The 10,433-nt window shown below is 32.2% G+C and overlaps 1 protein-coding gene across 1 annotated transcript; it reads left to right on the forward strand.

The window, feature by feature from the left end:
• The first annotated feature begins 1,180 nt into the window (after positions 1-1,180).
• On the forward strand, positions 1,181-3,728 carry LOC131154263 (probable 6-phosphogluconolactonase 4, chloroplastic). The gene is made up of 3 exons (XM_058106927.1): positions 1,181-1,693; positions 2,302-2,437; positions 2,923-3,728. Exons 1-3 carry the CDS (start codon positions 1,530-1,532, stop codon positions 3,388-3,390), a joined length of 768 nt encoding a protein of 255 aa, XP_057962910.1. The 5' UTR covers positions 1,181-1,529; the 3' UTR covers positions 3,391-3,728.
• Positions 3,729-10,433: the final 6,705 nt, after the last annotated feature.

Consider the following 10,433-nt stretch of genomic DNA (forward strand, 5'->3'; position numbering starts at 1 on the left):
GTCCCCACTGAGTAGTAGCAACCACGTGATGAACGGCCGCTTGAGACAGAGGAGATTGCGACTTTGTGGAAGATGATTGTATTTTTTGATGCATTATTGTATATTTTTTGTGGACATTATAATATATGCATATGTTCCTTTTTTTTATAGTGCGTATGTGCACTGATTCAATTCCCACCCCTCCTCCTCTCTCTCTCCCCCCCCCCCCCCTTCAACTTTCATATATATAGATATATATATATATATATATATATATAAAATTAAAGGTTAGGTGGATTTTTTTTCTAATTTTTTAAATAATTAAAAGCTATTTGCACAAACAAATAGTATGAAAACTACGTATTATCGTTTTTTAATTTTCTATAAATATTATAAAAATAAAAAAAAATTAACTCATTTTTTGTAATTTCCTTTCAATCTTTTTTGCTATAATTTTTTAAATTTCAATTTTTATTAATAAATCCAAATAGATAAAGATTGGAACAAAATTGAAACAAAAAATTTAAGGAAAATGGATAATATGAAAGCAACACTCCATTTTTAATTTTCTTTTCTTGCTTCATTTATATATATACATTTTAATCAATAATTTCAACCCAAGAAAGTTTAAATGAATGACGATCTCGATTCATTTGCATTTTCATATAATTGGTATGTTATACGTTAGCCTCGAATCTTTTTTGTTTCAAGTTAGAAGGTAATTAAAATTTTTGAATCATATTAGTTAATCATTGAACAATTGATGGTGTAAAACTATTTAAAAATTACACATGCATGCAATAACAGTTGTAGACGAAATAGAGAATTATTATTATAATAATGAAAATATAAAAAGTAGTAGGTGAGATGTACATGGAAAATAAATGAAGTTAGATTCTAACTAAGTTGCACATTGAAGAAATAATAGGATGAGTTGGAGGTTGTATTCATGGAGGGGAAATCGATTTTTCAAAAGTCAATCTTGCCTCCCTTTATTCAATACACAAAGAATCGGCAGGATTTTAACGCATAAAACGAATCAACTTTTGGAAAGTGGATTGTATCTGTCTTCTAATATAAAACTGATTTTTCAAAAGTGTCCAAAAGTTGATTAAGTTCGTTTTCTTAAATATGATTCCCTCCTTTTTTTTATGCCACGTGTCATAGCCTTATAAATGGTATTACCCAATTCAAAAGCTCCATGATTTCTATACCAAGATTTCCACCCGCCCTTTTCTATCAAAAAGCATTTGGGTTGGCCGATCAAACTATTTGGCGCCAACTAGACACGTGTCAAGTTCGGAGTGGTGGTGTGGGCCTCCAAAACCGCATCCGATCCGCAGGAGTTGAGACTATACGCGCGCTGCGCACGGGCCGACTCGTTTCATTCTGTCTACGCTAACCTGCGCCTGCCTTCTTAGTGCCCCCCGCGAATCTCACCCGCTGTCTTTTCTTTACCAATTCTCTCACTCTCTCGGCCGGATTCTGGAGTTCGATCTCCTGTAATCGTCGAGAGCTCACGCTGCAAAGCGACGTCGTCTGCGGCGGAGATGGCGGCGGAGGGACAGAAATTGAAGGAGCAGATCTTCGATTCGGAGGAGGAGATGGCGGTGGCTCTGGCCAAATACACCGCCGAGTTATCGAAGAAGTTCACAGCAGAGCGAGGTGCTTTTACTGTCGTTCTCTCCGGAGGGTCGCTGATTAATTCTATTAGGTCACATGCTAATTCCTTCTTTATTTTTCGATTTCATATTCTGTCCTACATGTTTGGTTGCTCTGAAACTATATATGGGGAAAGAGAGATACAAAATTAAAGTTGGATTTTTAAAGTTTCCATTATTCAAAGCCTGATTTCGATATAATTCTTTCTGTCCTTTGTTTTTTGCCCAATCTTTATCATGGTATGACTGTTTGGTTGCTTGTAAATTTATTTATTTGTACAAGGAAAATTCTAATTGGATTAAGTTTAAAATTTTCCTATTATGGGCGGATCAGGCCTTCCTTTATTTTATTTTTTTAAGTTCTTTTTTTTCAATAATCTGTTTGGTAGCTGTGAAAAATTTGGGGACCTGGAGTTCCGCATGTCTGAGGCCAGATAAGGTGGCAAAAGGCCTACTTTTTATTTTGATTTTTTCAATTTCGTTTAGCTATATCTAATTGTTTGCTATGAAAATATTATAGGGAAACAAAAAATCAAATTGGAAGTTAGAAAATTAGGAAAGGGCTTCACTTCACTGTTCTGTATATGGATTAGTCTTTTACTTCTAACTTTGTACATGTCATGGGGAATAGTTTGGTGATCATATGATGTTGAAATCTCAGGAAATTGGCTGAACCTCCATACGTTGATTCGGTGGAGTGGGCAAAATGGCATGTGTTCTGGGTGGATGAGAGAGTTGTTCCCAAGGAACACGAAGACAGTAACTACAAATTGGCCTATGATGGTTTCCTCTCCAAGGTACCTTTGGTTATTTAATGGAAAATGAAGAATTCCTGGGTAACATGTCTACTTTCACTTCAAGAACTATAAACCCCATGGAAAATTATGGGTTTTCTTTTCTGATATATCCCTTGGTAATCTATTGTTCTTGAAGAAACACAAACTGGTGATGATTTTTATACAAATATATTTGTCTTCTGTGGCTATCCATTCTCACCTTGCACATGGATTTTGAAGCTTCAAATTGGATTTTTGCGAATTAGAATAAAACATAAAATTATATTGACCTTCTGTTTCAGAGAGGTCTTAGAGTTATATTTGTGTAGAGTTAGACAAAATATAATACAAATTTATATTGATTTTTTTCTAAATTCATACTAACCTAAATCTAGGTCCCGAATGCTATGTGAGTTTCTTTCAGATCCCCCACAAAAATCAAAATCCATGCTCCTAAATACTACCTCAAGGTTTCTTTTCACAATAGACCTTCCCATTTTGGGCAGGTACCAATTCTACCTGAGCATGTGTATGCAATCAACGATGCCCTTCCAGCAGAGGGTGCTTCAGAAGATTACGAGACCTGTCTGAAGAACTTAGTGAAGAAGAGTGTCATAGGTATATCAGCGGCCACTGGGTTTCCCAAGTTTGATCTGATGCTGCTGGGAATGGGGCCAGATGGGCACGTAGCCTCTCTTTTCCCACGGCACCCTCTGGTCCATGAGAACGAGAAATGGGTCACGTGCATCATGGACTCCCCCAAACCTCCTCCCCAGAGGATTACTTTCACCTTCCCTGTCATCAACTCATCTTCCTACATCGCCATGGTTGTGGTTGGAGCTGCTGAAGCCAATTCTGTGCAGATTGCTCTGCGGAATGGCCAGAAGAATTCAAATTTGCTGCCTGTTCAAATGGTTTTGCCTGAAGTGGAAATGACCTGGTTTCTTGACAAGGATGCTTCTTCCAAGCTCTAGGATTTTGGGCATCTCTGTAGCTGCAGAAGCTTTGCTGTACTGATTAGTGAAGTTTTTGTTGTCTGTTCTGGCAACAAATTAAAAAGGGTATGAATAAACTATACTTCATCACCGAATGCATTTTATGTTGGAATTAGCTTTCTCAATGCAAATTTATGTCTTTCGAGTCGCGTTATCATTTCTCTTGGGTGGCAAAATGGATCAATTTTTGAGTATGTGAGGTAATTGATCCATTCCAAAATGGATCAATATCAGGTTTAGAGAACTCTTCCCTGCATACATGTATAAATGGCATGCCTCTATATAATAATAATAATAATGATGTTGTTTATTATTAATGTAAGTTGTGATTTTAAAAGATAAAAATATACTTGTCTATCGTGTTATTGCTCTAACTCTGGTTAAGTCTATTTTTTAAAAATATTTTATCATACTTGTAAAAAATAATAATAATTTTTTTTTCATAAAATAACTTAAGCTATTTGTATTCTTATATATAACATAGAAATTAATTTTTTTTAAGAAATGTTTAATCTTATTTATTTAAGAAACATATATTTTTTACTTTGGAATTCATGCACACCCTTAATCTTTGTTTGTTTCAAAATCTAGCAATATGGTGTGAATGACACACATCCCCTTATGGGTGTGTTTCATCAAATTATTCTTTAGATTTAAATTTTTAAAATAATAACTATGTTTTAAGAAAATTTCAAAAAGTTAGGTGCCTATTAGCGACCCAATTCAGTAGGTACGATGATCCTAACTACAAGTTATATAAATGGAATGGAATCATGCCTCCATGCAGACTGTTCTATTGTCCATTCAAATTTTTTTTTCATTTCATTTTTATTTGATTGCATTTGGCAAACCAAACATGACATAAGTTTTAACTTGCTTGACGCCACCCAAGTCCATTGTCTTTTTACCTTTGTTTTTTATGTTCTTCTTTTGGCGTTATTCTCTTTATATTTTCGTTCTACCTTTTAACTTTTCTTATTCAAAAGAGTGTCCTTCTAAAAAGGATGCTTTTTTCTTTTGAATATTATTGAATTAAAGAGAGTACGTCTGCACTAGCCCTAGTGTAAGTTTGACAAATTCAATATTAAAATGATTAATCAAAAGTTCAAATCAACGACTTCTTAAGAGATTAAATTTTGTTATTGGAAGAAAGTTTGCAATAAATTAGTAGAAACAAATGCAGTACGGGCACAAGTTTTTTATATGTAACTCTTTTTCTTGAATCTAGGTTTTCAAATGATGACTACTTTTAATAGGGTTAAATTAACTCTCGAATCTTATATTTAATTGATAAATTAATTAAATAACTAATTGCATGGAAAAATAAAATATCAATTGGTGAGCAGCTCCAATAATTTAATCCCACAAATAAAATATCAGACTCCATAAAACCCCACCACATTATTATAATTTTTTTATGGAGCAAACTACACATGTAACGATCTAAATTTGTGTATGTGTCCATATAAATTAATTTTGCCTCCAAATATATATTTTTCCTTTCTTGTTTTTCGAAAAAAAAAATTATTTATTACCCTATTTTTGTTAGAAATTTTTTTATGAAAAAAAATTTGCTCTTTTTTTTTTGTTCATGTGCAATTATTATTGTTCTAATTATTATTTTAACGCCAGTGGCCCTTCACATTTTTTTCATATATTAAATTATAGTTTTATTTTATTTTGACAATAAAATGATAAGTTTGTTTTTTTTTTTTTTTGTCATTTCTATTCACAAAATGAAAATTAAATTTGTAGAGTCCCGTTTTTTTTTTTTTCTTTTTTTTTTTTTCAACATTTAAATGACAATTAATTGTGACACTTCTCTGCCCTTCCCTTGCCAACCCACATTTAATAATAGCCGTAGATTTCCATTTTAATTGATCCCAATACTTTAATTTTATAAATAATGATTTTAATGGAATTCCTTATTTAAATATTCAATTATCAATAAATCGAAGCACAACATGAGAAAATAATTAGTAATTATTAATAAATAACTATTTAAAAGACGTTCTTCCTTACATCAAGGATAAAAACAACATTATCTATTTTAATGAAAATCATTACTGTAAAAAACATACCAGCATTCGCAGATGACTCGCCCTTGAAAGCAAAAGTTCTAACGCAATATTTTATATGTAAAAATGGGTAAATGTTAGGTAAGTGACTTTGTTTAAATTAGATTCGAGGAATGACCAGTTAATATTTTAGTTAATCGAAACTCAATCCAATAACTTGAAGGATTATGTGAATTTGGGTTTGGTACCCCGCACTTTCGGTTATGTGTTTAAGATAGAATCACTTTAATTGTTAACTAATATTTAAATTTTAGTAGAATATCTTTTCATGTGTTAATAGTGTAGAAACAAAAGTTGCAATGTATTGATGGTGCCGATACGAGTATTCTATATCCTCTTTTGTATATTATAGGTGTTGTTTTCTTTGTTAAAAAAAAAAATTAACTCGCACTTTGTTGAAATACTAAGGAGAAAAACAATGAATAAGCATTTTTTCTTAATTTTATTATGATTTTGTTAGAAATAGGAGGAGACGAAAGTTTTTCTACTCTTTATTCAATTATCCAATAGCCCTTTAAATGGGCAATACATCAACGAAAAAAATTGAAAAATAGCAACAACTTTTGACCACTAACCCATGATCTGCAACACTAAAAAAAAAAGTAAGAACATGTCTAAAGACTAGCCTAATCATCCACATCTAAGGGACCCACATGAAAGACAAGTTTGGCAAACTCAAAACCAAAAAAAAATTATGACAAACCCTCCCTTAAACTAATGTCTTCAAACATTCAGTTTAATACACAATTCAAAAAATGAATAGCTTCAGAGTCCCTAAAAAATTCAGCATACAAACACCCAATAATTCTCTTAATTTCATAAATTAAGGCAATTTGAGATGCTTTGTGAATATATCTGCAAGTTGATATTCACTCCTACAATGGATGAGCTCAATTGTTCCAGCCTTTGTGAGATCTCTTAGGAAATGAAGCTTCACATCTATGTGCTTACTTCTCTCATATAGAACAAGATTTTTGGAGAGTTTGATTGTTGAATTGTTGTCACAAAAAAATTGTAATAGGCTACTGTCTCTTGAAATGAAGTTCTTCAAGAATTCTCTTCATCCATAATATGGCTTGACATGTACATGAAGTTGCAGCAACTAACTCAGCTTCAATAGTTGATAGAGTAACAATTGATTGTTTCTTTGATGACAATGAAACAACTCCTGAACCAAGGATAAAAGCATAGCCTGAAGTACTTTTTCTATCATGCATCTTGATCCCTTGCATAATCGCTATCAGTAAAACCAATCAAGTCTAACTTTTGTTACCCAAGAAACAATCACTTGTCAATACTCTTTAGAGTACATGAAATTCTCCATTAGCATGCTTCAATAGTCATAGTGACCATCAAAGTGTGGAATAGATGGTTGCAGCGGCAACAACTCCATATATTGATTCAACAATTTAGTCATGGCCTCTGAAAACTTTGTGCAACCATCTATTCCACACTTTGATGGTCACTATGGCCATTGGAGCATGCTAATGGAGACTTTCATACACTCTAAATAATATTGGCAGGTGATTGTTTATGGGGTATAAAAAGTTAGACTTGATTGATTTTACTAATAGCGATTATGCAAGGGATCAAGATGATAGAAAAAGTACTTCAGGCTATGTTTTTATCCTTGGTTCAGGGGTTGTTTCATGGTCATAAAAGAAACAATCAATCGTCACTCTACCAACCACTGAAGATGAGTTTGTTGCTGTAAATTCATGTACATGTCAAGCCATATGGTTGAAGAGAATTCTTGAAGAACTTCATTTCAAGAGACAAGAGCCTACTGCAATTTTTTGTGACAACAATTCAGCAATCAAACTCTCCAAAAATCCTATTCTACATAGAAGACATAAGCACATAGATATGAAGATTCATTTCCTAAAAGATCTCACAAAGGCTGGAACAATTAAGCTCATCTACTATAGGAGTGAAGATTAACTTGCAGATATATTCACAAAGCTTTCAGAGGCCATGACTAAATTGCTACAACATATATGGAGTTGTTGCTGTTGCACACTCAAACTCTCCTTTTTTTCCCCGCTCGAGGTGGCTCTAATACCACTGTTAGAAATATGAGGAGAAGAAAGTTTTTAAGCTCTTTATTCAATTAACAAATAGCCCTTTAAATATGCAATACATCAACGAAAAAAAATTAAAAAATAGCAACAACTTTTGTCCACTAATCCATTATCTGCAACCCTAAAAAAAAACTAATAACATGCCTAAAGACTAGGTCTATTCATCCTACATCTAAAGACCCACGTAAAAGACAAGTGAAAAGTATGGTGTACTCCCAAGAGAGGGGTGAATTGGGATTAAAAATTTTTCTTTAGAAACTTCTTTTATTATTCCTTTCTCAATCCTTTTTGGATTCAGCAATTTCACAATCACAAATACAACGAATAATTAATTCAAGATTGAATCTTTATGAATGAGAATACTAATTTGAATACTTTGCAAGTTCCTTAGCACATCCTACAACTCAACCTAATTAGTCAATATAAGCTTTCTCAATATGAAACCATACAACAATTTCAGCAATGCTTCCAATATTCAGATTTAGCTTTGAGCTTAAATATATAACTCATGAATAACCATTATAAACAAGGAAGGCTTGATTTCTTCCGATGAAACACAATAGAAAATTCAACCAAACTTCCAAAACTCAAATATTGATGTTAAATATGTAACATGAAATATGCAACCAATTAATTTGTTAATGAGCTTTGGTATATATTGATCAATCAATGCACTTCCTTTAATCAAGGTTTCCTCAATCGATTAATCAACGTACTGCCTTTAAGGTTTCCGCAAAAGATCAATCAACTTTTTCCCTTTAATTAAAGTTTCTGCAATCTCAATAACAAATTAATTTCCAACACTTAAATAAACATCCACGCAATTTATATATGCAGAAAATTAAAGAGTAGGGAAGAGAGTGAGACGTGAGTTTTACGAGGTTCGGCTATACCAGCCTACATCCTCGCCTTAGGCAAACACACCTAAAGATTCCACTATACCACTCCTTTACGGGTAGGAGCAACCTTATACACTCCTTTGCAGGTCGGAGCAACCTTTTGCAATCCCTCCTTCAACTAGGGTGAAGACCCCTCTCCAAGCGATACCCTACGCTCGATACAATGATTCAACAATCCTGAACCATCAAGAAAAACAAGAAACAAATTTGGTGTACAAAGACACTCTCTTCAAAAGCTGATTAGTACAACAATTAAGAACTACAATGTACTTCAATTCAAAATAATAATTGAAAGAATTTGAAGCCTTAGAAGTATATCACCATGAGCTTTCTTTTTTCTTTTTAATTGAAACAATTCAAAATATGCTCAAAATTTGTGAGAGTTTCATAAAAAAACCTCGGTAGAGAATTTTAGAAAATTTGAGAGTAAAAGAGCTTTAAGAGTTTTGAGAGCAAGAGAGCTTGTTTGTTGTGTATTGCTTGGTGTATTGAATCCTTAGCCTTTAGGGGTATTTATAAACGTTTAAACAAGAGTATTTCGTGTTCCCCAAATAACTTGAAGTGTTTCCCAACTTTTTATAATGTTTAGAATTCAAAAAATCAAATTTCAAAACTTCCCATTATATTTAAAATTTGAAATCTCAAAGAGTCAAACGACTGGAAATAAAGAGTTAATCGCCTGGATTCATTAAAACACTGAAAATTTCAAATTTAGCAAGGAGTCAGTTGACTGGGAACAATGAGTCAATCGCCTGGGTCCTCTCAGGTTCTCTCAAAATCAGTTTATTTATTTGTCAGTCGTCTGGACAGACAAAAAGCTTGATTTTTCATTTTGTTTCCAATTTCTTTTTACTCTTTTGCTTTCCCCAAATTAATTTAATACATTTGAAAAATATTTTTCAGGGGTTTTCACACTACAAAAAATTAGGGTATTAGTGAAGGATCAAATTCGTCACTAATACTTATAAATTCGTCACTAATAGTCACTAATAGTATTAGTGACGAATTTATAAGTATTAGTGATAGGTTTTAAATTAGTTGTTATATCTACCATTACTACTAACTATTAGTGACGAATTTTAAATTCGTCACTAATAATGGAGTATTAGTGATGGATTATAATTGTCACTAAAACCCTAATACTGTCACTATAAATTCTATATCGATTCAGCTCAAATTCATTACTAATACCCTATTATTAGTGACGAATTTGAATCCTTCACCAATAATTAAGAAATTAAAAAAAATTTAATACAAATTTTTTTGAATCATCAATTTCTATAAAAATCTGTAATTACATTTTCGCATACATAACCTGAAACCATAATTACTACCAAATTCATAAATTATTCAAAATTTCAAATTCAAATACAAATTCAATTAAAATTAAAAAAAATAACATTTGTTCAGATAAGAAAAAAAATTTCAAAAAATTCAAAATTCAAATACAAATACATTATACAAATTAAAATTAAAATGCAAAAATTTTATTTGTTCAAATAACAATAAAAATTACAAATAAATAATCAAAAGTTGCATCTGACGACTGTAGTGCATGCATGGCATCGTGCTGATGTTATGACAGCCGCGAACCCTACAAATTAAGAATCATAAAAAACAAAATTAGTATACAAATAGAGAATAAAATGGAGAGCTGACGCTTAGTATAATCAGGAAGAAAAATATAGAGAGAGTGTCGTATAATAATTTTCAACCGTAAACGAACAACTGAAATGAATGTGAATGGCATACGTATGAATATATACAGTTGCATGCATCAAACCATGCACGTAAACACTTTAACTCGTTCTCAAAACACAGTATCCCTGGTGGTGGACAAATGATAATGTTTATCCATAGTTAAAAGCAAATTATATGCTATGTATGTTAATATATGCAAATTTAGGGTTTAATGAAATGACTTTTCGTTTAACTTTCACTCATCATTTCAAAAATATTTCAAC

This window comes from Malania oleifera, chromosome 4 (assembly GCF_029873635.1).
Source record: "Malania oleifera isolate guangnan ecotype guangnan chromosome 4, ASM2987363v1, whole genome shotgun sequence".
Taxonomy (NCBI): Eukaryota; Viridiplantae; Streptophyta; class Magnoliopsida; order Santalales; family Ximeniaceae; genus Malania; species Malania oleifera.

Excerpts from the sequence above, each read along its gene's own strand:
- LOC131154263 (XM_058106927.1), top strand. The coding sequence starts at position 1,530 with ATGGCGGCGGAGGGACAGAAATTGAAGGAGCAGATCTTCGATTCGGAG. Across the intron at positions 1,694-2,301 it reads TCGCTGATTAATTCTATTAG|GAAATTGGCTGAACCTCCAT; the intron begins GTCACATGCTAA and ends TTGAAATCTCAG. Across the intron at positions 2,438-2,922 it reads ATGATGGTTTCCTCTCCAAG|GTACCAATTCTACCTGAGCA; the intron begins GTACCTTTGGTT and ends CATTTTGGGCAG.